Source organism: Propithecus coquereli, unplaced genomic scaffold (assembly GCF_000956105.1).
Source record: "Propithecus coquereli isolate 6110/MARCELLA unplaced genomic scaffold, Pcoq_1.0 Scaffold52, whole genome shotgun sequence".
Taxonomy (NCBI): domain Eukaryota; kingdom Metazoa; phylum Chordata; class Mammalia; order Primates; family Indriidae; genus Propithecus; species Propithecus coquereli.
Genome location: NW_012151063.1, coordinates 6,931,566 through 6,957,477, shown reverse-complemented (window position 1 = coordinate 6,957,477; position 25,912 = coordinate 6,931,566). Strand labels below are relative to the sequence as shown.

Here is a 25,912-nt window from a genome sequence, read left to right as displayed (position 1 = left end):
CAAACCCAGACAACCGAGTGTCAAGGCTGGTACAGGACTGGCGCAGCCCCTCACTGTGCCCGGGTCTAAGATGCAGGACCGGACACAAGCCGGTCGGCAGGGCTGTAACTGGCGGTCACTACTGCGTCCTCTCACGCCAGCTCCGTCTACAGCGAGCGCGGTCGGGAACCATCGCCTGAGCTCCTCCCTAACCCAAGGTCCCCCCTCCCTGCCCCCGACGCTCCCTCTGGTCATGCGTGTTGTCAGGTTCCCACAAAACACGGATTCTGCTTGACCGTGCGCCGTGTCCCCTGTCTGCCCGCTCGCCCCGAGAAATCGTAGGGGCGGGGGGCGCGTTTGCGCACGCGCCGGGAGAAGGTGCCGATCTGCGCGTCCTGTTCGGGCGTGGCGATGCATTAGCAGCGGCGATTCTGGGGATTCGTGTGAAAAACACAAACCCACGTGGAAGGGGCCTCAAACGCTTGCTACTCGTGTGCTCACATTACCACCGTCTCCTTATCAAACGAGTAGTAACACGAAGTGGGGGAAAAATTCCCAACTGACCCTCCGGTACCGGGGAAGCACGTTAGGTTCCGACCCCTTCCCGGGCGCTCCCAGGGGTCTGCGTCTGGGGGCCCCCACGTACCTCGTTGATGCTGATCTCAGCTTCCACATACTGCAGCCCCTTCTGCAGGATGGAGATGAGGGCAGCTGGCGGCACTAGCGTCCCATTGATGTTGGACTGGCTGATGTGGCTCTCGATCCCGAACGTGAAAGCCGAGTGGGAAAAACCTGCAGCGGGACAGGGAAGCCAAGGCTGGCTGAGCCAGGGACTGGAGGGGGAGGCACGGCCACTGAGATCCGAGGGTGGCCTGTGGCTTTCAAACGCACTTTGTCAGCGGGGGTGGGCTCTGCTGCGGGATGCCCAGCGGTGCTTCTGACTTGGGGTTGGGCAGGCAGGGAAGGGCAGGGAGAGGGGAACACTCTGGAGACCCGGGAAGACCGTGCTGGAATGTGATGGACAAACGGCCGTTAGCGGTGGAACCTTTCCGCGTTATTAAGAAGCAGAACAGAGAACAGAGGACGGAGTCTGCCCTGTGTGCCCCCGTTGGATGTTCCCGTTGCAGAAATTCGGCGTTCGGCTCCCCCGGACTCCCCGGTTTGCATCACTCTCCACAGAGGCTCACGCTGAAGCCTCTCTGTGTCCCCAGCAGCACACACAGGGCGCTTTCTTCAGCCCAAGAAGAGGGGCGGCGAGTGCCGAGCTCCGCGGCTCACGGACACGTGGGCGCTTCACACAGCCCCGCGCCCGAAGGAGCGGAAGAGGCTGTGCGCACTGACCGGCATTTTCTCACGGCTTTGCAAGAGGGGCTGGCCTTTCCCTCTCCCCACCCCAGGGCGTCCTTTCAGGCCTCCGTCGGAAGCTGCCGATGAACGCAACACGTGGCAATTTCAAGGTACTTACAGACGCCGCTGGATGCAGGGTCTTGCATGAAGGTGTGGGGAGAAGAGTCTGGACTGTTACTGCACATAGAAAGCCGTGCCTTGCCTTGTGGAGAATGCGGGTTTCAACGGCACAGGGCGTGGGGTGGGCGCTGGGGAAGCTGCACCAGCCCTTCCCCAAGGAGAAGGAGGTAGCGTCTTACTCCTGGGGCGGTTGCGGGGGGGTCTAGGCAGCTGCAGCTACTTTCTTACACCAGCAAGCCCGGGGTGCAGCGGCTGGATCTCCTTGCTTGGTGCAAAGGCAGCCGGAGGTGCCCGGAAGCTCAGAATCCTCGGGAGGAAGAGACTGAGGGGGTCCCGGGGGCCCGTGCGGGTGATGTGGGCCCCCAGCGTTCGACTCCCTGGCTTGCGGGGGGTGAGGAGTGCCAAGGGCCTTCCCATCCCGTGGCCTTGTGATCTCATGTTGTTTATATTTTTCATGCATCGAATGAATGAGCAGGGAGCAGGAATTCTGCAAGTGACCGTCGTTGGGACGCTCAGCCTTACGGGGCACCTGCTTCTCTTCTGCTTTCTTTCGGTTGGCCACAGGGGGGCAGCCGTCGCTCAGCTGGCGTGCCACCTGAGCAGAAACAGACCCTGCAACGCACGAAACGCCCACCAGGTGGGAGTGTTCCTCCGCGAGAGGAGATGCGGTGCCTGCACTGCCGCTAACCTGTCTCCTCAGTGCACGCGGCCTGTTACGACCATACAGAATGCGTACTTTCGATGTACCTAACAGATTAATAGGGCAGCCGCCGTCCATTTCACCATCAGTTGCAAGAGGCTTGCACGTTTCCTTACAGATCTCTGACCACCCGCGTGGGTGGCACGGGAGCCCCTCCAAGGTTCCCACCCCAGGCACTCTTCCCTCCTGCGCTCCGGGAGGACGTGAGCAAAGGCCCTTTACCACCCACCTCACTGCTTCCTAACTTGCTTTTTCTCTCTCTGTCCACCTTCGCAGCCCCTACCCACTCCCACAACACAAAGCACACCTGTGCTCACCAAAGACTCTACTCTCCATCTCGCTACAAGGAGCTTTTATCCTTCAGGTTTCCAGCAACGTGTGGACTAGAAAAACCCTGGTCAATGGATGCAGCAGGACCACACTGGAATCGGGGTTCCACACCCCATCCCATGGCATCCTCCCTACGTGGTCCCCATGGCGTGGCATCCTCCCTATGTGCTCTGGGCCACAGGGATTTCCCTCTCACATGAATTCACGACTCTCCTGGCTGGTGGGAGCCAACCCTGGCTCCCACTCACGACTTTAGACAAATCCACTTACACCCACTGGGGGTCATTCCCTCACTGCCTCTCCCGCCTTTTTGGATTAAGTCCCCAGATCTTTCCAGGGTGATGGGCAGGACTGTGTTCTCAGCTCGCAAGGGTGGGGCTGAGACCCAAGCCTGGGCAGTGGGCTCCCACCCTCAGCAACCATGAACACCATCTGGAAACATCCCCTGAATGCACCAGAGCACAGCATTAAGCGCCGATGAGGGCTCCCGACAGACACGGCTCAGTGACTGATGGAGCAATCATGGAAGAGAAGTCGAGCTTTTGGCATGTTTCATTCATTCAGTCACTCATTCATTCATCCCCTCGAGCACCACTGGGACACAGGACTGACAGTTGAGCACATCAAGTTTCACAGGCCGACTCTGACTACATGACCACCTTTGACCAAACCTGGGCTCCTGCGCCCACTCTCAATCTCTGCAGCAGCTTCTCAGAGTCACTGCTGTTTCTGATTCACACGTAAGAGAGACATATATTAAGAAATTAGGTAACTTGCTCAAGGTTCATACATGTGATGTGACACTGAACTACAATCTAAACCCTACATTATGTGACTCCAAGATTCATCTTTTTACTTTGCACTCTGAGACCTACAGACAAAAGAACCAAAATTCTGGAATTTTCTGGGTGGACACAGACACATCTGGCTGCCCAGCCAGACCACCTGCAGCCCTGTGCAGCGGCGCCGCGGTGCAGCTCAGGCAGCATGCAGAGAGCAGGGTGCAAAGCCCATTTCCAACCCTAAGCTTGAGTGCGTCCTCGTTCCTTCATCTGGGTTGTAAATGTGGGAGTATGTGGTCTGGCAGCATAACTCTCCTATCTCCCTACTGGTTATGCTCTTCAAAGTGCGTTCCTTTTCATGTGGGCGACGGCAATCAGACGAGGCTTGTTGAAACAAGGGGACGGGGACAGAGCCGTTAAGATGGACTGAGGGTGTGGAGGAGCCCATGGCTTCTGCAAAGGAGAGCTGACAGTCTGCTGGAAGGCGCCTTCTTCACATGGACGCACAGTGACGAATAAACAGGATAAAGCTATGCTGGGCACCGTCACCCCTGCACGTTGGAGTAGCCTGGGTCCTCTGTTGAGGAAGGCAGGCAGTCACGACTGGGGATCAGGCTCTCTCGCGAGGACTTGCCGTGTGCATGTAGTGCGTCCTCCCACCTGCTTACGCTGACCTTAGTGGGACAGATCTCTACACGACTCTAGATCAGTCACTTTTCCGTCCAGTTGCTTGTAAGACTTTCTCCCTGACTTCTGGCCCAGGTGATTTCATGCGGGCAGGCAGGAGGGCTGCGCGGGGGAGATGTCGGGACGGCTGGCTTCTGTCCCTGTTTCGCCATCGGGTGCCTGGGACATGTCACCTCATGTGGCTGGGCCTCTGTTTCCCCTTCTGCAGTGGGTGGGCAAGAAGTACCTCAACGACCTGATGCGAGAAACTGACCCAAGAGCAGCCAGACCCCAGACCTGTGTGAGTGGGGAGAGAAGACCATAGCGCGCGGGAAGGGCACTTTTCCACCTCTTCTTGTTGGCACGATGAGGACGTTGGATGAAAGGGCCACTAGGATACTTTCCAGTTTTGTGTTTTATGTGAACCCTTTTAGGCTGAATTTATTTAGCTACCATACTATTTTATTTTATTTTTTAAATTCAGGATATTATGGGGGTACAAACATTTTGGTTACCTGTAATGCATTTGCCTCGCCCACACCAGGGCTATAAGCGTGCCCTTCCCCACAGTGCACCCCGCTTCCATTAGTGGTGAGTTTATCCCCCCCTCCCCGGCACCCAGTGAGTCTTACTACCATGTGAGCACCTTAGTGTTGGTCAGTTAGTGCCAATCTGATGGTGAGTACATGTGCTGCTTATTCCATCCTTGTGATACCTCACTTCGGGGGATGGGCTCCAGCTCTATCCAGGATAACACAAGAGGTGCTACATCACCATCGTTTTTTGTAGTTGAGCAGTACTCCATGGTATGCATATACCACATTTTATTAATCCACTCAGGGATTGACAGGCACTTGGGTTGTTTCCACATCTTTGCAATTGTGAATTGTGCTGCTATAAACATTCGAGTGCAGATGTCTTTATTACAGAATGTCATCTTTTTTTCCTTTGGGTAGATGCGTAGTAGAGGGATTGCTGGATCAAATGGTAACTCTATTTTTAGCTCTTTGAGGTATCTCCAAATTACTTTCCACAGGGATTGTACTAATTTGCAGTCCCACCAGCAGTGTAGGAGTGTTCCAAGACAGGAAGATGCCTGCCATGGTCTGATTGCCTGTGTCGCCCCAAAATTCTTATTTTGGAAACAAATACCCAATGTGATCGCATTGAGAGGTGGGGCCTCTGGGAAGTGACGAAGTTATGAGGGCTCCACCCTCACAGATGGCATTAGCGTCCTGACGAAAGAGGCTCCAGTGAGCCCCCCAGCCCCTTCACTCAAGCGGCAGGTGCCGAAGTAGTTTGAGGGGAGGAGACAAGGAGCCTGGCCGTACGGATGAATGATGGCAGTGCAGGCGGTGGGTTAGTGCCCTTGGTGTTCCCCCTGGGCCAGCCTGGACGCACCCCTGGAGCCAGGGGGCTGGCCCCCTGCCTGGGAAGAGCATCCCTGATGAAGCTGCTGATGGCAGCGTTTCTCAGCCGTGGCACGGCCTACGTTGGGAAGGATCATTCTTGGCTGGGTGGGGGCTGTCCCATGCATTGTACAATCCACCCACTAGAGGCCAGGAGCACACACTCCCACCGCGACAGCCAAACATGTCTCAGGTATTGTCCAATCGACACTGCCTCCAGTGAGGACCAGTGACCTAGAGGAACTGATATCCTAAAAGGCCACTATCTGTAGCTCTACTGTCCTCACATTTCTGCTCGATTCCGGGTTGTTGCCACTGAAGAGCAAGCCGCTTTCCACATGCAGCTCATCATACACTTTAGCTCACACACAGCAGCTGAGAAAATCAGATGAGGTAAAATTATTCCCACGGAGAAAAAAGGGAATAATCATGATACACTCAGAAACTTAAACTTAAAAGAAGGACCACATTTTATAAAAGATGGTAGGATCTCCAAAGTCAAGTCCTGTCCATTTGGAGTGGAAGGTGCTACAGTGTCACGAGAGAATTTGTCTCACCTAGCTAGGCCACAAAAACAGATTTAAAACAAACCAAGTGCATGCTTTGTTTTCTTGCAACTATGACACTGCTAAGCCACACCTCTCACAATGGCCACCACAAGCCATTTGAGTTATACAGTGAACCATTATGCCTGGTTAATGTTGGCCCAATTCATCAGCAAAACCTGCTAAATTGTCACTCGCTGGCCTGTAGAAATTCTGCTTATTTGGCAGAGAAAAGCAGACATTTAATACTCAGGCAGCTGTGGGGCTGGTTTTGCATCTTCAGCAGAAACAAACAGCAAGGGCACCAATGTGTGGCATTAAAACCAGAATTTTTATTAAGTATTTAACAGACGTAGAAACTCGGAATACCGACTGTTACCCAAAGCCGATGGGTGCAGTGTGTTTATTTTTAAATTGTCCAGATCAGGGTTGGCAAATTGAGGCCCTCAGGCTGAGTCTGGCCCATTGCCTGTGTTTGTAAATAAAGTTTTATTGGGATACAACCACGCCCAAGAGTTGACATCTGGTCTATGGCTATTTTCATGCTACAATGGTGAGTTGAGTAGTTGCAACAGAAACCAAAAGGCCCATAAAGCTGAAGAGATTTACTGTCTACTTCTCTACGGGAAAAGTATGCTGATCCAATTTGATGTACAGCCAGCCCTCTGTACCTATAGGTTCCCCATCCTTGGGTTCAACCAACTGCAGATCAAAATATATGGAAAAAAAAGGAATAAAAAATAATAAAAGCTGGGTGTGGTGGCTCACACCTATAGTCTCAGCAGTTTGAGAGGCTGAGGCAGGAGGACTGTTTGAGGCCCGGAGTTTGAGACCAGCCTGGGCAACATAGTGAAATTCCATCTCTACAAAAAATTTTGAAAATTAGCCAGGCGTGGTGGCATGTACCTGTAGCCCCAGCTACTCAGGAAGCTGAGATAGGAGGATCACCTGAGCCCAGGAGTTTGAGGCTTCAGTGAGCTATGATCACGCCACTGCACTCCAGCCTGGGTGACAGAGTGAGACCCTGTCTCTTAAAACCAAAAATCAATATGACAATCAAAAATAATACAAATAAAAAACCAATAGAGTACAACAAACATAGCATTTACATTGTATTAGGTGTTGTAAGTAATTTAGAGATGATTTAAAGTGTACGGGAGGATATAAATATATTAGGTGCAAACCTACACGATGCCATTTCATAGAAAGGACTTGAGCATCTGTGGATTTTGGTACCGTTGGAGGTCCTAGACCCAATCCCCCTTGGATACTGAGGGACTTCTGTATACATACAGCATCACTAAGCAGACACCATGGCCTCCCAGATGTTCTGCCTCCCTTCTCTCTGTGTCTCTGTGACCCACCAATCTTTTCTCTTTGCTACTGCTCTGATCCGGGACCCTCACATCCCCCAGCCCTTCTCTCACCTCCCCCGTCTCACGTGCCGGCCGATAACGGCAGTAACGACCAGCTGGCGTTGAGCAAGCACTTCCTTGGCGTCGGCAGTAGCCTGCAAGCTTTGCACGCACAGCACCACGCCACACAAAACCATCGTGGCAACTGTGCTGGTCCCCCACGAGCAGCCTATTGCTCACTCTGCTCCAAAGCAGTGCAGGGCCGGCAGGCCCAGGCGAGCTGCACCCAGCACAGCCTCCCAGGCCTCCCAGAGCCTGTTCTAAACTGGGGCCGCCTCTCTCTGCGCCGCTGCTCCAAGCACATGCCTGCTTCCCCACAGGTGACTCTGCGCATTCTGGCCTCTCGGTCTGGACAGCAGTTCTCAAGCAAGGCTTGTTTTGGTCCCTAGGAGAAGACACTGGCAATATCTGAAGACACTTGGGCTGTCACGTTGGGGGGTGTCTATATATGAACCACAGGCATTAGCAGTGTAGGTGAGACCGGGGATGCTGTTAAACGTCCTACCATTCACAAGACGGTCCACCACAACAAAACGATCAGCGCGAAACGACGGCAGTGCCAAGGTTGCGCAGCCCTGCTTGGGAATTCCCTGTTCCGCCCCCGACACCTTCTCAGCCAGGCAGCGTCCTGCACGGCAGCCTGTGCTCTCGACAGGAAGTGGCCGCGCTCTCCCCCGAGCTGCCTCAGCACTCCTCCCCGTCCTGATGTCCTCTTCGTGCAGTGTCACCCGCAGCGTTCCACGGCCCGCGTGCCTCTCCTGGCCCCTGCGGAGACTGATGCTCTTGCAGGGAGGAAGCCCATCTTCATTCACTTTGTGACACACAGAGCGCCCCTCCTCGCTACGGCAGCTGCTGCTCAAGATGAATGTGCCGAAAAGACCCATGATGGGTGACTAAGAGAAACTGGTGACGCTGATGTCCACGAAGGGCAGTAAGCAACTGAGTAAAACAGAGCCCTCGATGTTTTTAGAATAAAGGACTTTAAAAGAAAAGAACAAGAATTAAGGATTTAGGCACAACAGCACGATAGAAATAAAACTGAGTTTTTAGGCGCAGATGACTGCCATACAAATGATTGTCTCAAAACTCCCAAGGGCTCTCAGCCATACGTATTAATATATACCCGAATAAAAATCTATTACATTATTCGAGAATACTAAAATAAAACTAATGATGCCGAGTGCTTACTCAGTGTATCAGCCCTTTTCATGAACTGACCCACAGAGACTTGGCGACACCTCCGAGTTTGTGCAGTTAAACCCATACTGCAAAAGAGGAAACTGAGTCACGCAGAGGTTAAGTGATGCGAGCACACAGCCAGCAAGCAGCCCCCTGACTCCTGAATCCACACGCCACACACTGCCAAAATGTGTTGAGAAACCTTCAGTGATAAAAAAACGGCATCCTTTGAAAAGAGGAAGAAAGCCATTTAATCAGTAACACCGTTTGTATTACATTTTTCAGCAAAGTAAGTTGCAAACTAGGCGTACACTGTGACAGTGAGGCGGAATGCTTTCTGCATTACAAAAATCAAACAGATAAATTGCATCTTTCGAAGATGCTCACGTAAAGACAGCTAAATTAAAAATAAAAGAGCACACAAAGTCTGACGCGGCGATGGGAGAATTTGGTATGATTTCTTTACGCTTACAGGAAGAGCACACTTCACCAGGTGCCCCAAGGCCTGTGCCCTCATTAGCTTCCCTCAGTTCCTTTTCAGACCAAGGAACAGGTGGAATTCAATGATCTACAAGGTACCTTTCAGTTCTGAAATTCCTTGCAGAGAAAAGCAATTACCTCACTGTCCTATCCCAACCAAACCCAAGGGATGTTAACTTATGGAGGTGGCTGACTGAGTGACCACACAAACAGGTTAATGCCACTGAAAGAAGGATTTATCACTCACAGCTCCTGCGAGATGGGTGAACGCTGGGTGTGCCACGCCATGCCACACAGGGCCACGGAACCTCATCACACACTGGGCCCAAGAAGCCGAGACAGGAAGAGGGGTGAACTGGGATGCGCCTTTACGACTCCGGTGGTGGGGGCTTAAGGAGGCGGGGACATCCCTAGCTGGGCGGGAAGTGACAACATGCACATTAGTGTCTGTGGTTGGGAGCTTCCTGGTTTGATATTGGTGCGCCTGCAAAAGCTGCCTGGTGACGGGGCAAACAGCCGGGGCTGCTGGTCAGGCCCCGTGATCAACAGATGCCAAACAGCCACTGGTTAACACGCCCGTCCAACCTAATGGGCTAAAGAGCGGGATTTTACAACGGAGTCATAATGAAACCCGAGCGGTGGGCTGCTCGTTGGCAGGTAGGTAGCACTTCCCTTTGCTTCTGCGAATATTGACGTTTCTCTAACATCCCTATTCATAGTGGGGCCAGCTCAGCTTCTCCCTGGTCAATACTTCCTGGATCAGAAAGGTCTCGCCAGCAGGGCTGCAGCTGCCTGGAAAGCTGCCCGCCATCCACTCAGGGTAGAGGAGACTCGAGGTGGGGGAGGAGGGGAGGATGCTGATGAAAATAAAAGCGGAAGAGAGGCCAAGGGACAGGAAGTAGGAGCCGAGTGGAGTAAACCAAACGGAGAAAACACACACGCGCGCACACGCACGCGCACACAGAATCAGTAAACAGAAAAGACAAGACAGAAATCGCATCCGCCGTTCCATTTAGTGTAAAATGGAACGGCCTTGGATGGTGTCCAAAAGAAACACCAAAAGGATCTCGTTAGAATAGAGTTTCACTTAGAACATCTGGCCTGGACCCCAAGGGTGGCGGCTGAGCACAGCTCGGGCTGACTTGCGCAGACCAGGCGCCCTCGCCAGCACTATTTTAACATCCTCTAAACACAGGACCATCCAGGAGGGGAAAGCATTACTCACTTATAAACCCAGGTTGCCACTTCCTCCCAGGCCAACGCCGGCCTGCGGTGAGGACGCTACCCCTGGAGGCCCCGGCAGGGAGGCCGCTTTCCTGGTAGCGCTCACAGAGCACCACAGCCGAGGCAGGCCTCAGCCCCTGCCTCCAGGCAGCCTCTCAGGACTGCCAGGCTCAGACACGGCTGTGTCCTCCAGCACCGCAGCCTGGTGCCCAAAGGTTTCAAACTCTCATGAATTTTGCATTTGATATTTGGAAACTGGAAAACAGCATGAATGCCAAGTCGAAGATTTACAATGGATAGCACCACTAAAAATCGCTGTCACACAAAAATTACCGTGTGACTTTGCAAATAACAGAGAAAGCAATTTGGCAGATTGAGAAAAGAACTCACGTCGTTATACAATCAACGCAACTCCTGTTCTCACGTTGGGGAATTCCTTCCAGTCCCTTTTCTCTGTGCATATTAATTTTTGCACATAATCTTCATGGTCACCGAATACTGTACTGCTGTTCTTTTTCACAGAACACACCGTGAGCATCTTCCCAGGTTGCCAAATGGTCTTGATGGCTGCGGTTTGGTTGTTGATCTCCATGGAGCAGACACGGCAGCCTTTACTCACAACACCTCCGGGGTTAGCTCTCAAAAGGGCATCAATGGCTTCTCCGGCACAGGCTTCAACGTCTCAGCTGGTGTCAATGTGCTGCCACCCGGGTTTGCCAGCACCTTTTCCTGCGCCCTGCCACCATGTCTCCCGGGTTCCTTCTCCTTGAACAGGCCGGGCTGTGCTGCGCCACAGGGCCTTAACTCAGCCCCCAGATTTTCCTTGAAATGCTCTTCTTCCTTCTCCTGAAAAATTCTAGCCTGAGATGCAGCTCGGATGCCTCCTCCTCTGTGTGCCCTTTCCCGGGCTCCCGGCCTTTTTGTACACACTCGGCGTACACTCTGACACTGCATTTACCAGCCTCTGTGACAGATGACTCTGCAAATTCCTGTGAGCCTCCCTAGGCAGGGAGGAAAAAAAGACTTCTCATCTGTCCTTCCAACCCTAGCACCGAGGACGGCGCCATCACTCAGTGGAATTAAAAATCATGACAACTGCTGTATTTCTGGACGGCAAGGACTCTCTGGTGGCACTCATAGCTCTGACAGTACTCAAAGGAAGCTGAAGTACCATGGTAGCAAATGTTTGAAATTTAATACTTATTTTACTTTAATGTGTGCTATGCAAACAGAACCCAATGAAAGAAAACTAGTAAACTAATGAACACTGGTATATTTAAGAAAAAGTAGCTGCTTCAATTTAAGAAAAAATAATAACTACTAACAAAATACACCAGACGTATGCAAATATGGTGAAAATTCAGATGATGAGCAGAGAACTAAGGTTGGGAAACACAAGTTTAGACAGTGGGGGTCTGCAGGAGCTTTCAAAGGGGGAAGGAAGCAGAGGACACACACACCCTGGGGCCTGGATGGGGAAGACACTCGTGGATTCTATTAATAGTCCTGGGCAGAGGCTGGTGAATACAGCCTGTGAAACAAATCGGCCCCTTGCCTGTTTTGTAAATAAAGCTTTAGTGGACCACAGCTACTCTCATTTGTCTGCATATTTCCGATGGCTGACTTTGCACTGCGAAGATAGACATGAAGACTTGGGACAGAGACGAAAGTATTTACTATCTGGTTCTTTATAGAAAGGCTCCTACCCCCAATCTAGTGGAGACCAGGCCTAGCAGGTGGGGCCAGCGGTCCTTAGGAAAGCAATTTCTGAACGCCCAACTTGTTTTCTGAGGCCAGCATAAGCCTAAGACCCAAACCTGACAAGGACACTCAAAAAGGAACATCAGAGGGCAGTTTTTCTCGGTAAGATAAATGCAAAGATACCGCCAGGCAAAGTACTAACAGACTGAACTCAGCAAGGTATAAAAAGGGAACAGTGTCCTGGCCAGGTGGGGTTTGTTCCAGCAAGCAGGGTTTGATGCCAGAAAAGAAAGCAACGATTTCACCACATTAACGGAATCCCGAAAAATCATTTAGAAGAGGAAGATTCTGCCAACAAGCACATAAAAAATGCTCAACATCACTAATCATCAGAGACGTACAAATTAAAACCACAAGGAGATGTCACATCACACTTACTACTAGAACAGCTATTTTCAAAACAATAAAAATAAGAGTTGGCCAGGAGGTGGAGGAAAGGGAGCCCTTGCGCGCCGTCGGTGGGGATGTGAAGGCCATCGAGGGAAACTATGGAGTGCCTCAAAAGCTTCGAAATACAGCCCCCCTATGCCCCAGCCACCCCGCCACTGGTCTGTCCACCCACAGGTCTGACGTCAGCGCGTGGCGAGGTGCCTGCACGCCCACGTTCGCTGCAGCGCTGCTCACGGCCGCCACGGCGTGCAGGCACCGTGAGTGTCCGCCGACGGACGGACAGACAACAAACGTGCCCTGTGTACACGACGGAATACTGTCCAGCCTTTGAAAAGAAGCCAGGCACAGAAAGACAAATTCCACATGGTCTCACCGGTATGTGGAGTGTGAACACGTTGAACTCCCGGAGTGGAGAGTGGAATGGTGGTCGCCAGGGTTGGGGTCTGGGGGCACATGCCAGTCATCCTGTAACTATCGTCAACAACGACGTTATTGAGAATGGCTAAGAGAGTGGAGTTTCACTGTCACCACAAAAAAGGACGCCTATGTGAGGTAGCGCATATGCTAATGAGCTTTAATGAGCCGTTCCCCAATGGGCACATACGGCTCTCCCCTGGTACCCGGGGAGGGGGGCACTGGCTCCAGGACCGCTGCAGACACCCAAATCCACGGATGCTCAAGTCCCTGGTATACAATGATGTGGCATTTGCCAATAACCCATGAACATTCTCCTGCATAATTTAAACCATTCTAGATTACTTACAATTCCTACTATGATGTAAATACTATGTAAATCGTTTTTATACTGTATTGTTCTTTAAATGTGTATTATTTCAATTGTTGCTGTGTTATTTTTAGCTTTTTTCCACCAATTATTTTTGATCCACAGTGGGTTGGCTTTGCAGATGAGGGATCCACAGATACGGAGGGCCGACTACATTTCAAAGCTGCACGTAGTACAGGATAAATAAATAAATACGAGTGTGTGTATGTATAATTTTTATTTGTCAACTAAAATGGATGAAAGACTAAATGAGGCAGATTCCGGAGCCTGCTGGACAATGTCCTCAATCCTGCCCTATGACCTCCCAGCAGTGTGACTTGTGCACTCGGGACCTTCTCTCTTCTCAGTACCGTGGGCGTCTCATCTGTACATGAGGGATGGAGCTGTTTCTACCCCCTAGCGGTTGGCACGCATAAACAGCTTTGCCTGTCAAGTACTTACAGCCATGTGAGGCACATAGTAAGTGCCCAGTAAACGTAAGCTACTGTCACCATAACAAAGTGGCCACGATGAAGTCGGAGCTAACCCTGACCAGGGTGGGAACGCCTGGCTGACAAGGCGTGGGGTGAGGCGAGAGAAGACGAGGGAAAGACACTGTGAAAAACATACGTGTGAACACAGTCCTGCGGTTTTTATATCGAACAGTGCATGGTCTGAACGTGTGTGTCCCCTCCCAAATTCATACCTGAAACCCTCACCCCACGGTGACGGCATCTGGAGGTGGGGCGTTTGGGAGGTGATGACGTCATGAGGGCACAGCCCTCATGAGTGGGACCAATGTCCTTATAAAAGGGACCAAAGGAGCTCCCTCACCGCTTCCACCACGGGAGGACACAGTAAGAAGGCGCCGTCTATGAACCAGGACACAGATCCTCACCAGACACAGACTCTGCCACGCCTTCATCTTGGACTTCCAGCCTCCAGAACCGTGAGAAACGAATCTCTGCTGTTTATAAGCCACCCGGTGCACGGTATTTTGTTACAGCAGCTCGAACAGACTAAAACAAACAGTGATGTAGACCAGAGGAAGCTCTTCTTTGGAGCAAAGGGACAGTGCCAGGGAAATGGTGACAGCAAGTGTGGGATCATACTAAGGAGTGCCCGAGAAGATGTCCCAGTACCACTGAGGACATCACCAGGGAGAAGGACGGTGGACACCCAGACCTGGGGGTCCGTGGGGACCTGGGGGTCGCTGGGGAGGCTGTGGGATGCGCCCAGACCTGGGGGTTGCTGGGGAGGCTGTGGGGTGCGCCCAGACCTGGGGGTCGCTGGGGAGGCTGTGGGGTGCCCCCAGGCTTGGGGGAGCAGCACACTGACCACACACAGGGGTGGGAGGGCAGTAAAGGTCTGCGCCCTGGGCACAGTGGAGGGGAGAAGTGAATGCAGGGCCGGCAGCAGCACAGTGATGTGCAGACACGCAGGGAAAAGGGACAGTGCGGTATCGGACAGTCCAGACGACGTGCTTGCTGTCCGGTCTGGAAAGGAAGACACAGAACGGAATGTGGCAGGGAATAAAATATATCCACGCCGCACACTTTTAAGGTCGCACTGGAACGTCAGAGCAGGCAGGTCTTCAATGTAACGGTGAATGAACTTTGAAGACGGGCACCTTGGTCAGTGGCTGTTACATCTTACATACAACAGGGAAGTTGAACTGTCTCAGACTTTCCACATCATCACCGATTTTTAAAGTGGCAAGTGACAATTTAAGCCTTAAATACATCTTCAACAGAATCTACCCCCCACCTTTTTTTTTAGTGTTTATGCCAATGGAAAACTTTTGCCTACATTGAACAAGACACATATTCAGACAACTGCAATTTATAAGCACTCAACTGATTTTCATTCTAATTGCTTTTTCCCCTTGTAACAAATTAATGAGCACAAGAATGGCAAGTCTCAATTTATAACTTCAGCTACTTATACTTAAAAAAATTCTTCTTTTATGAGCTTAGTGGAAATGGGGCTTTCTCTACTCTGACAAATTTAAAAGAATTGGTTAAAAGGGATGGGGAGGAAAAGGGGGCAGAATCTTAGCTTTCACAAACATACAGATTTAGAAAACATCAGACAAACGAGATTCCATGGGAACCAGGGTCGTTGCATGGATATGAACATCTGGAATACATGAAATAGCAACTTCTGGATTCTTGCATTTTGCTACTGTAAGTGGCTATAATCAAAGCAAGAGAACAGTTTAGGAAAACAGTCTTTTCACACAAAGCGTTCGTTTGCAGCTAGCACCATTACAAGAGGGCTTGTAATTGAACAATTAGCATCTGATACAGGCTCCTGCAGAACCTCCCACATCAGTGGGGGATCTGCACCCCCGCCCCAACACTGCATTCTGCAAAGGAAGGATGGATGCACTTGGTGGAGGCGTATAAATTATTGATGCCACACAGCTCGCTAGGGCGGTGTTCCATTTTTTTCCTGTATGAAAGGCATGGGTATCACATTCTCCAGCTACTTACCCCCCAGCACGCACGCGCACACACGCACATGCGCGTACACACACACACACGCAGTTTTTAAAGTTATTTTAAAATACTGGCATTTAACATACACACAAATGCACAAACAACAGATAAACCACCACAGCCCAGATTTAAACGAGGACTGGGACAACAGCAGTTTGGACTGTCACCTGCTCTGCTAGTTTCCCTCTGACCCCTCAGCATGTGCTGCACGCCCACGAGACTGACCCCGATAAAAACCCTGGACACCAAGGCTCACGTGACCTCCCCCGGTTGGCCACACTTCACGCGCGCCACCACACACTGGTGCTGGGAGAATTAAGTGCCTCCGTGTAACTGGCACTGGGAGGGGACACCTGTGAGGTTGTGCCCGGTTTCTCCTGGACTTCGTGCCCCACACCTTTTCCCTTTGGTGAGTTTAATCTGCATCCTCTCACCGCAACAAAACATGAGTGTGACAGCTACTGAGTCCTGTGAGTCCTCCCAGCAGATCACCCATCCTGAGGGTGGTCTCGGACCCTGGCAACACCACCACAGGGCACTGCTCACACCTAGCAGGAGCCCCTCAGGGCACGAGCTGTTACTGCTTTACACGGTTTCCACGGTACTCTCAGCCTCCAGTAATGTGGACGTTTTATTCAGGTCTTCCTTATTTATTATTTGGTGAAACTAACGGTTTCCTTTATTATTTCTAAAGCAAAGACTGCCGTCACCTCAAAGAACTGCTTGCCTTTGCTGTTTCATAAAGATTCTTTTTTTAAACAGGGACGCACATTAGCAATGGAAAAGAGCCACTGCAGTCAAGAAATATTTTTAGAGACTGAGCTGAACAATAAGCCCTGAACTTTTGTTTAAATTAAGATAGTTTAACCATTGGGATGATTTCCTGAATCCATGGCAACGTGTCTTACGTGAGACAGCACTGCACAGCCCAGGAAACACAGCGGGGCCCACGGGGCAATTTGTCAGCTGCTGGGGTTACAGTGAGCAAAGCCACTTAATCATTTTGTAGGTGCAATTCTTCACCAATATTCGGAGTGACACCCTTTTCCTGGTTACCTAACCTACTCGCTAAGTGAAAAAAAAAAAAAAAGCCCCACATAGAAAGCCTGCTACTCCTAATTATTTTATTATCTGCCAGAGGATGCTTCTGGCAGATTTTCCCCTTCCTCAAGGGGAAAAATACCCTGGAAAAAATTTAATAAAGAGGAGGACTGGGTTTTGCTCACTGTGAAAGTCTAGTCACGTACTGCAGGTGCAGAAGTCAGAATGCAGCCCCAGGAGAAGATAAGAGCAAGGGCGGAGAAAGAAGAATCTCATTAAAATTCCACTGACCAGTAAAAACTAGTTAGAAGAAAAAAAAAAATCCCACAACTAAAGGATTTAAATCGGTCGTTCTTAACGGGTGGGGATTGTACCCACCAGGGGATGTCTGACAATGTCCAAAGACACTTGGTGGTCCCAATGGAGGGGCGGAGTGGGCAGGCGCCAGGGCAGCTGCTGAACATGCCACAGTGCCCGGGACAGTCCCCGCAAGGCAAGCAACGAGCCAGCCTCAAACATCCACAGTGCCAGCTTGAGCAACGCCGATCTTAACGCATGGGCCGAAAACCTTTAGCGGATGCAACGTGTAGCCACTCTCGGCATCCCCAGAGGCCAAGACCCTCGAGTCCGGCCACTTCTCTCAGGCTGAACACATCTATGTAACAGAGCCCTCCAAGCCAAGGTCACACGGGACACTGCAAAAACATGCTAAGACTCACTGGGGTAAGGGGGTAGGACAGAAGCCACACACAGACGTTACCCCCAGTATACACACAGCCCACCCAGAGACCCCGATCTCCACCCGAGCACAGACGGCTTCTTGCGATCACGACCAAGGGGCAGCCAGGCAGGCGGGCACGGCAGAGTCTGCCGGATTCCGAGGACACAGCGCTCAAGCCACATCCACACAGCAGCCGCTGATATTTCATTATTCTTCTCTTTCCAAAAGCCTCAGAAGGTTTGTGCGGCCATCCGTTTCTCAGTATTTTAATAGGGCTGTTACTTGAATCCATCACAGACAAGAACACCTCCGTGCAAACGTAGGCCTGCAATGTGGCTAACGACCTGCAAATTGTAATTAAAATGTCGCAGCCGCCTTTGCGTTAGTGACCACCATCTTTTTCTCTCTCACACACAAAGCTCTGCAGACAATGGAAGCGTAAAATTATGTTTTCAGTTTTGTCTTTTAAAAAGGAATAATTTTGCAATTATTATGGACTCAGGGGAAGTTGCAAAACTAGGAAAGTCCTGGTACCCCTCATCCTGCCCTCTCCAATGGTGTTATCTTATGTTGCTGTGGTACAGCATTGAAACCAGAAGTCGGCACCAGGACGGACGGGGCCATTCGCTAGAATACAAGCCTTACTGGGTGTTCAGCCCGCACACACTGCTGTGTGTGTGTGTATAATCTACGGTTCCATCCTACGGGTCGATGCGTGGAGCCGCGTCCGCAGTGAAGGTACCGTGCTCTTCCGTCAGCACAACAGAGCTCCCCCAAACCCACCCTTCGTAGGCAGCTCCCTCCCTACTCCTAAGCCCTGCAGCCACTGACCTGGCGGTCTGCATCTCTATAGTTCTGACATATTAGGATGGCTCTATAAACAGAAACATACAGCATGTGATCTTTGGACGGGGGCTTGTTCTACCCAGCACTCTTCTGGGGGGGGGGGCGCACCCAGCTGGCTGCGGCTGTCGATAGCATGTTCCTCCTCGCTGCTGAGCAGTGCTCCACGGTGTGGACACACCACCCTTTGTTTAATCGATCGCCCACTGAAGGACACTGGCAATGTTTGCAGAATGCTGCTATTATGGACAAAGTGGATTTTTTTTTTTTTAAATAACCAGTTTTCATCAAACACATAAAGGACACAGTAGGTGCCAAGGACTTGCCTCAAACGCTGAACAGGTCTATGGAAAACTCCTTATCATGTAATAATGTGACACTGTGGGATTCAAGTGATTCCTTCTCTTCCTTTTGCGACTAACTTTCCAAACTCTGGCACAATCTACATACCAACCTTCTCAGCTATAATAATGTGGTGGTGAAACGTTCATAACGTAAAGTTAGCACCCTCACCATTTTTAGCGCACAGTTCAGTGGCATTAAGTACAATCACGCTGTTGTGCGACCATCACCACGATCCACCTCCAGAACTTTATTCATCTTGCGAAACTGAAGCTCTGTCCCCATTAAACAGCAACTCCCCATCCCTTCCTCCCCCAGCCCCTGGCAGCCACCACTCCAGTCTGTCTCTAGCGATGCGACTCCTCTACATACTGCTTTTATTTTATTTTTTATTTTTTTAATGGCTCTTTCTCTGTTTTTTAAAGACAGAGCTCACAGCCACCTTAAACTCCTGAGCTCAAGCAATCCTCCCACCTTGGCCTCCCAGAGTGCTAGGATTACAGGTGTGAGCCGCCGCACCCCGCTTCTATGTACTTCTTATAAATGGACTGGCTTATTTCACTTGGCATAATGTCTTCGAGGTTTATCTATGGTGTGGCTTGTGTCAGAATTTCCTTCCTTGTTAAGACTGAGTAACATTCTACCGTATGGGTAGACCACATTTTGTTTATCTGTTCACCCGTCGACAGACATCTGGGTTGCTTCCCGAGATTTTGTTAAAAGACACGGTACTGCTCCCTGAAGAGTGAGGTCGACCTTGGGAGGCGGGAGCATGTCTTTCCGTTTGGTGCTCTACAACCGCCCTCCCGACACAACAGCTCCACGACGTGAAGGGATGAGGCCAGGTCTCTGGCCAGGCAGAAACTCCAGCACGACTAGCTCGAGGCCGGCAGGAGGCGAGGGTAGCTATGGCACTGTCCCGCGTGACTTGACAGCCCCTGCTCAGAGCCCACTGCGCACGAAGGGCGGAAGCTCCCAGGAACCCTTCTTGCACCCAGACTAGCTGGACTTAAATAGCACTCCATTTTACAGAGCATGAGCTCTGACTCGTCCCTCTACACAGGCCCCAAGTCACCTGTGGCTGTGTCAGAGGGGACCGTGTCACCCTCACCATCTAATGTTTCTGTGGAAGGGGCTAGAGGGCAACGGTGGCCCCTTGGAAATCAGGGAGCCTTCCCACTTAGCCCTGTCCCCACCCCAACAAGGACCCTCGCCACTTCACCCACTGTGAACTAGCTAGGTGACCTGCTAGGTAATCTCTCGGGAAAAGAAAACCTCGCTGTGTGCTCAGAGCGTGGAACAACCCTTTAGCTCTGTGCCTGGGCTCAGCCACGGAAAGAAAAGGCCACCAAAGTCTTACCCTTCCTCTTTTGCTAGGGCGCCTGCGGAGCCGGCACTAGCGGCACTGGCCGGCGGCAAAGTGAACCAGCCGGTGGAGGAGTCTTTCTTGGTCACGTTTTTCTTGGCATAGAAATTCATAAAACGCATGACAGTGTCGCTTAAGTTACACTCACAAGCTCGAAAGTCCGGGCATGTGGACATGATATCTCACTATTATCTTTGTCTGTCTGGGCTACTGTAACAAATGACCACAGCCCGGGTGGCTTCTAAACAACAGACGTTTGTTCCTCGCACTTCCGGGGGCTGGAAGTCTGAGCTCGAGGCACTGGCACGTTTAGTGTCTGGTGAGATTTGCTTCCTGGCTCACAGATGGCTCACAGATGGCGCCTTCTCGCCGTGTCCTCCCGTGGTGGAAGGGTAAGAGGTCTCTCTGGGGCCTCTTTTCTAAGGACACTGATGCCATTCCTGAGGCGGCACGGTCATGACCTCGTCCCCTTCCAACACCATCACGTGCAGGGTGAGGGTTCCAACAAACGAATTTGGGGGGGACACACAAACATTCAGACCGCATCAGCTGTCCCCCTTTGGAGCAAGGATGATATATAACATACAATACCACGTATACATACATTATGTAAATAAAGAGACATGCCTAATTCTACCTAGATCGTCACATGTGTGTAGAAACTGGCACTTTGGGAAAATGGCACCGGCCTAGTAGACGTTCACGTTTGATAAGCACCTGTGAGGCTCTGAATAACCAGTGTGTGATGTTAATGGAAGCAATAAATGTGTATAATAAATTGGGCTTTTAGCTGCAAATCAGGACAAACCAGAAAGTAAGTGCCGTGAATACGGAGTTTTCAATCACACTTGAGGGTCTTTAAATCTTCACGATGAAGAACGAAGTTCATCAGGCTGGCATGTTAGCATACACAACACATGAATTTTTACCGTCTGTCATAATGACAAGCTCCTGTTAGCAGCTAAAATGTTTAAAATCACAGCAGCCAGGGACACAGAACCTGGTAATGTCCCTGCACCGGGCAAAACACTAGCGCAACTCAATTTCTCACTTGTGTTTCTTTTTCTTTGGTATCGTCACCACCACTGTCATTATCAAGTGGTTGTTATTACTTGCCTGCCTGTTCCTGGAGGTGTGCTGACGTAAGTCACGACGCTGGAAGTGGGGAAGTGCTCCATTGGGTTTCGATGACTTTGACGCCCTGTGTCTGTGAGCAAATGCACAGAAAGCTTCTGTGTCTGCCACAGGGCCCGACCTGCGGGAATCCCGTTATCCTGAAGTCTAAATGAAAGGGCCTCTGTCCTGCTCAGACACGTGGCCTTACCCACCAGAGGGCCGACCAGGCTGCAGAGTTTTCTATTTTTATGCAGAAAGATGGACCAAGGGCACAGCTAAAGGAGCAGAAGGTACCCAAACGAGGAAGCTCTGTCACTCAGTGGACCTGGGCTACATTCACGGCTGGCTGCGGAAACCGTGACCCCAGACAGGTTCACGAAGGCTAACTACAGACCCCATGAGGAAGCGTCAAACTTCGCGAATATCCTGCAGATACAGATGCTGCGGCTAAGGTCCTTTTATCTACTTTCCAATATGCCTGGCGCGACAGGCTCAGTGTAGCTTTGCAACTCAAATCTACAAAACCACTGATGCTTACAAAGCACCTTGCTGCAGCCTTAGATCGAAGGAATGCAGTGGCTTCCTGCTCCCAGATATTTACCCAAGAGAAATGAAAGTCTACCTTAACACAAAAATCCTGTATGCAAATGTTTCCGGTAGCTTTAAGTTGGAATCACCAAAACCCAGAAACAACCCAAATGTTCCTCAGCTAGAGAATGGATAAGCAATCTGCCCAAACAGCCTTCAGATGGAACACTACTTCCCACTGCTTAATCAAAAGTCTTGCTTCCTAACCATTTTCATCTTTTAGACTGCCACAAATCTGCTGCTTTGAGACATCTCAAATCAATACCATCTATTGAGTGCCCTTGATGGGCAAGGCCCTTGCTTTGGACAGCGAACAAGGCCAACGACGAAAATCTACTCTTCTATACAGCGTCGGAAATATATGGCTTAGTAAGAGCCAGATGACCTGACTTCCGTCTGCTGGGAGGTGGAAGAACAAGACATGTCCATTTTCGAGTTTCCTTCCTGAGTCTGAAGAGATGTGTCTGAGACCCTCATAACACCGCCAGGACATGCTGTCTCCCACCCTGCCTTCCTGCCACCTCAGGCCGCCAGGGTTCCACTGAGGCATTCTCTTCCTTGCAGCCTAAAGCATCCTAAGTGCCACCTTGGGACACCAGGATTGGGAGGAAGACGGGGCAGTGGAGGGGATGGAGAGACGCACAGGCCTCCCACACCCACCTCCCGCCCCACACAGGCACGAAGGGAGGACGAGGCACGCAGCAGCGATGGCTGAAGCACGAGCATCCAATCTGCCACCCAGAATTTACTGGGGACTTCCTTCTGGTGGAGAAAGCCAGGCGGGGAGGAGTTGAGGAAAGAATTGTTTCCAGGGAGGCGGAACTTGTTTGCATTCAGTTTGCTGGTGCATAAGGAGCGAGAGTACGGGTAGGAGGAAGCATGATCGGGGAAACGTCGTCTTCTTTTTTTTAAGACAGAAGGGAGCCAGGCACAGGCTGAGGAGAAGGTCTCTCTGGATCTGGAGGCTCCATAAAATGGCGGCCTAACCAAAATGTTAGGGTTTGACATAAACATGGAAAACCACCCCAGAATGAAGACTTTCACTTGAGGCCTTTCTTTACTCTCTTCTTCCTTGAACACATTCTTCTGGGGTATCCCCGAAAACACACAACAACTTGAAGACAATGCAATGGTCTCTCTCTCAATGCCAACTCTGCCCATGGGATGTTAGTTCCACGACGCTGACAAATTATGGAAAGGAGCTGGCGAGATGTTGCACAAAATGGACATTTGTGACTGTCTATACATTGTTGTGTCCCAACGCTCCCTCCCTGCTGCCTGGTTACAAAAGCTTTATAAACAAACATGAACTCAGGAAGCCAATCTTTCTGGGGAGGGGTGGAGATTTCTGTGTTTATTCCAAGAGGCCAGCAAAGCCGTGGTTGCCACGGCGTGGGGTGGGGAGAGGGTCTGCACGTGCCACCAGGGAAGCAGACACAGGTCCCCACTGAGAAACAGTTTGCTCCTTAAGTTGAATGGGTATGTGGGTGCCAGGATGTTTTTCCCATTAATGCCATTTTTGCAGGTCTTCAACTAAATATTTCTAAGTTTTAAAAGTTAAAAATCATTTTCACTTTAGAGCTCCAATGACTCGTCAGAGGAATCCCGCTGGTCTGTGACGAAGCCAGGACTGACCCCGGCCTCCAGCTCTGCGGCTTCCTTCCACCCTGTCCTTGTTCCTGGAGGGTGGCGGCTGCTAAGCACAAGGTCCACTTTGTCAGCAGGAACACGTGTGTTTGGCCTTTTGATTACTTACCACAAAGTAATGTCTTGGGCATGATCTAAAATATCGTAAGAAACCAGAACGATTCTTTAAGTTTGAGAACATTGCCTAGGGCCCATTTGCTGGGTAGGCAATTTGGAAGCTGAATAAACCTCTACTGCAAAATTCACGAGGTTCAAATGCCCATAAACGCCCTCGCCATGGGGGAGGACAAGAGCACCGAATTGTGCACGCCCATTTCCACCACGCCAGCTCTTGATGTTAATTTCAGTCTGATTTCGTGGGAACGGAAGTGTTGAGGGGAGAAAGGACACAATCCCTCATTCCGCCCCGGAGACGGGATGGCCCCAGTACCCTCTCTACTGCCCTTTAACGCTTTTACTAAGAAAGCCCTTAGCGCTTTCTGCTCCATGGCCTGACTTTCCATCAACGGCCGATCCTTCTGCTCACAGTATGTTGAAGATGAATTTCTTAAGACAGAAAACCAAGCCCCTTACCTGACTCCTGGAGATACCGATACACCAGAAAGTTCACCTCGTCACTGGTTATGCTCATCTTAGCCTCACCTTGCGGCGATGAGGTCTTTACGAAGCGGGAGCCACCCTCTGTTAGAAAAAAACAGAAAGAGAGGGTTTGAAATGCTGTAATTTTTTTTTTTTTTGCTGCGTCCTTTTTGAGATGACTGAAGAAAATAATACCCATCCTGTTATACACATGACGGTAATTAACATCTGATTTGTGTTCTGTTTTATGACTCTGTGATTATATAAGCATTTCTTAATTATATATATAAAAATGTACCCAGGCGAAATATTTTCCAAAAATAGAAAAGTTGGCTTATTTTATAGGGTTGGGGTAGAGTAAGGTATAAACCACATCAATGAAGCCAAATTCAGGGCAACAGGGCATGAAAACAACGACTGGTTCTTTATTGCGTAAAGACCGTGTGCGTGGTGGGACCCACAGCGCGCTTGAGAACCGGCATGAACGGAACCCTGGCGCTTAGACGGGAAGCACTTCTGCAGAGAGACGGAGGAGAATGAGTCGTGTTCAGTCCTGTCCACACCCCTGGGAAAAGTAGTAACCAGAAGGTCCTGGAGAAACGGTTACTTGCAACACCTGTCCCCCACAGAAGTTCAAACGGTTGGAAGTTCAAGCGATGCGTGTACGGTCCCTGCCCCTACGGGTGCACGCAGCCCGAGCAGGAGCACCCGCGGGTAGCTGAGTCACTGGACGCCATCAGTCTGGCTGAGACCTCCGGCACCAGGAGGCAGGTGGAGGCTTGTGGCAGTGGGTTGAAGGGATGTGAAAATTGCAGGGGACTCATGTCCAAGGCAGCCAGGAAGTGTGGTTTTCCTCAAAACTATCCTAGTTAGACACGAGAACAAACCAGCCCAAAGAGGACAATCGAGCAATGGAACTGCTGCATACGGATATACCACAATTTACACGTCAGTAAGAGCTGTTCCCTCCAAATGGCGACGACCCCCTACGAAGGCCACCCCGACTTATTTCAATCATGTCACCGACACTACATATACGTAGGCGGCTTGCGAGCTGTCTCGGTGTCCATGTCATTCGTCTTCAGGTATCTTTATGGGCAGCAAAATGTGTATTGTTGAAGGAGGGTTAAGATTTTGTTTGTTTAGAAAAAGACAGAAGGACAAAGTGTACATTCAGGTTGGCACTTACATTACATTTAAGGGCAGGACTCCAACTAAAGGTTGCTCTCAGGGACACACCTGAGCCCCAACAAGTCCTGCCCTGATATAATCCCCTCCCCTCGAGTATGGGCGCGACCTGTGACTTGCTTCTGCCCCACGTGGTATGTCGGAGGAGATGGGGTGCACTTTCCTAGGTTAGGTTACAGCATGCAGCAAGGCTGACCACATGTATGTCGCATCCTACAACACTCTGTCTTCGCAGACTGGAAGGAGAGACCGTCCGCTGGCCGTGAAGACAGAGACCGCCATCATGTGATCTGTCCAGGGACCGGCAGGCGGCCTACGGGGAGCTGAGGGCCTCAGCCTCACAACCACAGGAACTGAGTCCTGCCAACAACCTGAACTTGGAAGGAAACCCCCACGCCTCAAATGAGAATGCAGCCCGCTAGCACCCCGACTGCTAGCCCACAGGAATGGTGGGGTGGTGACGGTGTGTCGTTCCAGGCAGCTGGATCTGAGGGGTTTGCGATGCAGCGGCAGGTACGACAGCTGCCCGAGAAGGCCACTGCACTGCTCGCTCTGCACTCTCAACAGGGCTCTACTTTACAGGGGTCAGAACTTGGCCCCTCAGAAACGCTTATGTTCTTTGCTTAATTTGGTGACACTTCTGTACTTTTGGACAAAGAGCAAAGAAAACTGGACAGTCAAAATACAAATCTGGGCCGGGCGCGGTGGCTCACGCCTGTAATCCTAGCTCTCTGGGAGGCCGAGGCGGGCGGATTGTTTGAGCTCAGGAGTTCGAAACCAGCCTGAGCAAGAGCGAGACCCCGTCTCTACTAAAAATAGAAAGAAATTAGCCAGGCAAAAAAATATATAGAAAAATTAGCCGGGCATGGTGGCACGTGCCTGTAGTCCCA

The 25,912-nt window shown here is 50.8% G+C and overlaps 1 protein-coding gene across 2 annotated transcripts in view; it reads right to left on the bottom strand.

Annotated features, from left to right (window-relative positions):
• TBL1X (transducin (beta)-like 1X-linked) overlaps nucleotides 1-25,912 on the bottom strand; it is a 209,153-nt gene that overhangs the window by 23,334 nt on the left and 159,907 nt on the right. For both annotated transcript variants that reach the window (XM_012656827.1, XM_012656828.1), the window contains 2 exons: nucleotides 23,829-23,936; nucleotides 626-771 (listed from right to left, as the gene is read on the bottom strand). In XM_012656827.1, coding sequence (XP_012512281.1) covers nucleotides 626-771; nucleotides 23,829-23,886 — 204 coding nt within the window. In that variant the 5' untranslated portion in view covers nucleotides 23,887-23,936. The remainder of the gene's footprint in view (nucleotides 1-625; nucleotides 772-23,828; nucleotides 23,937-25,912) is intronic.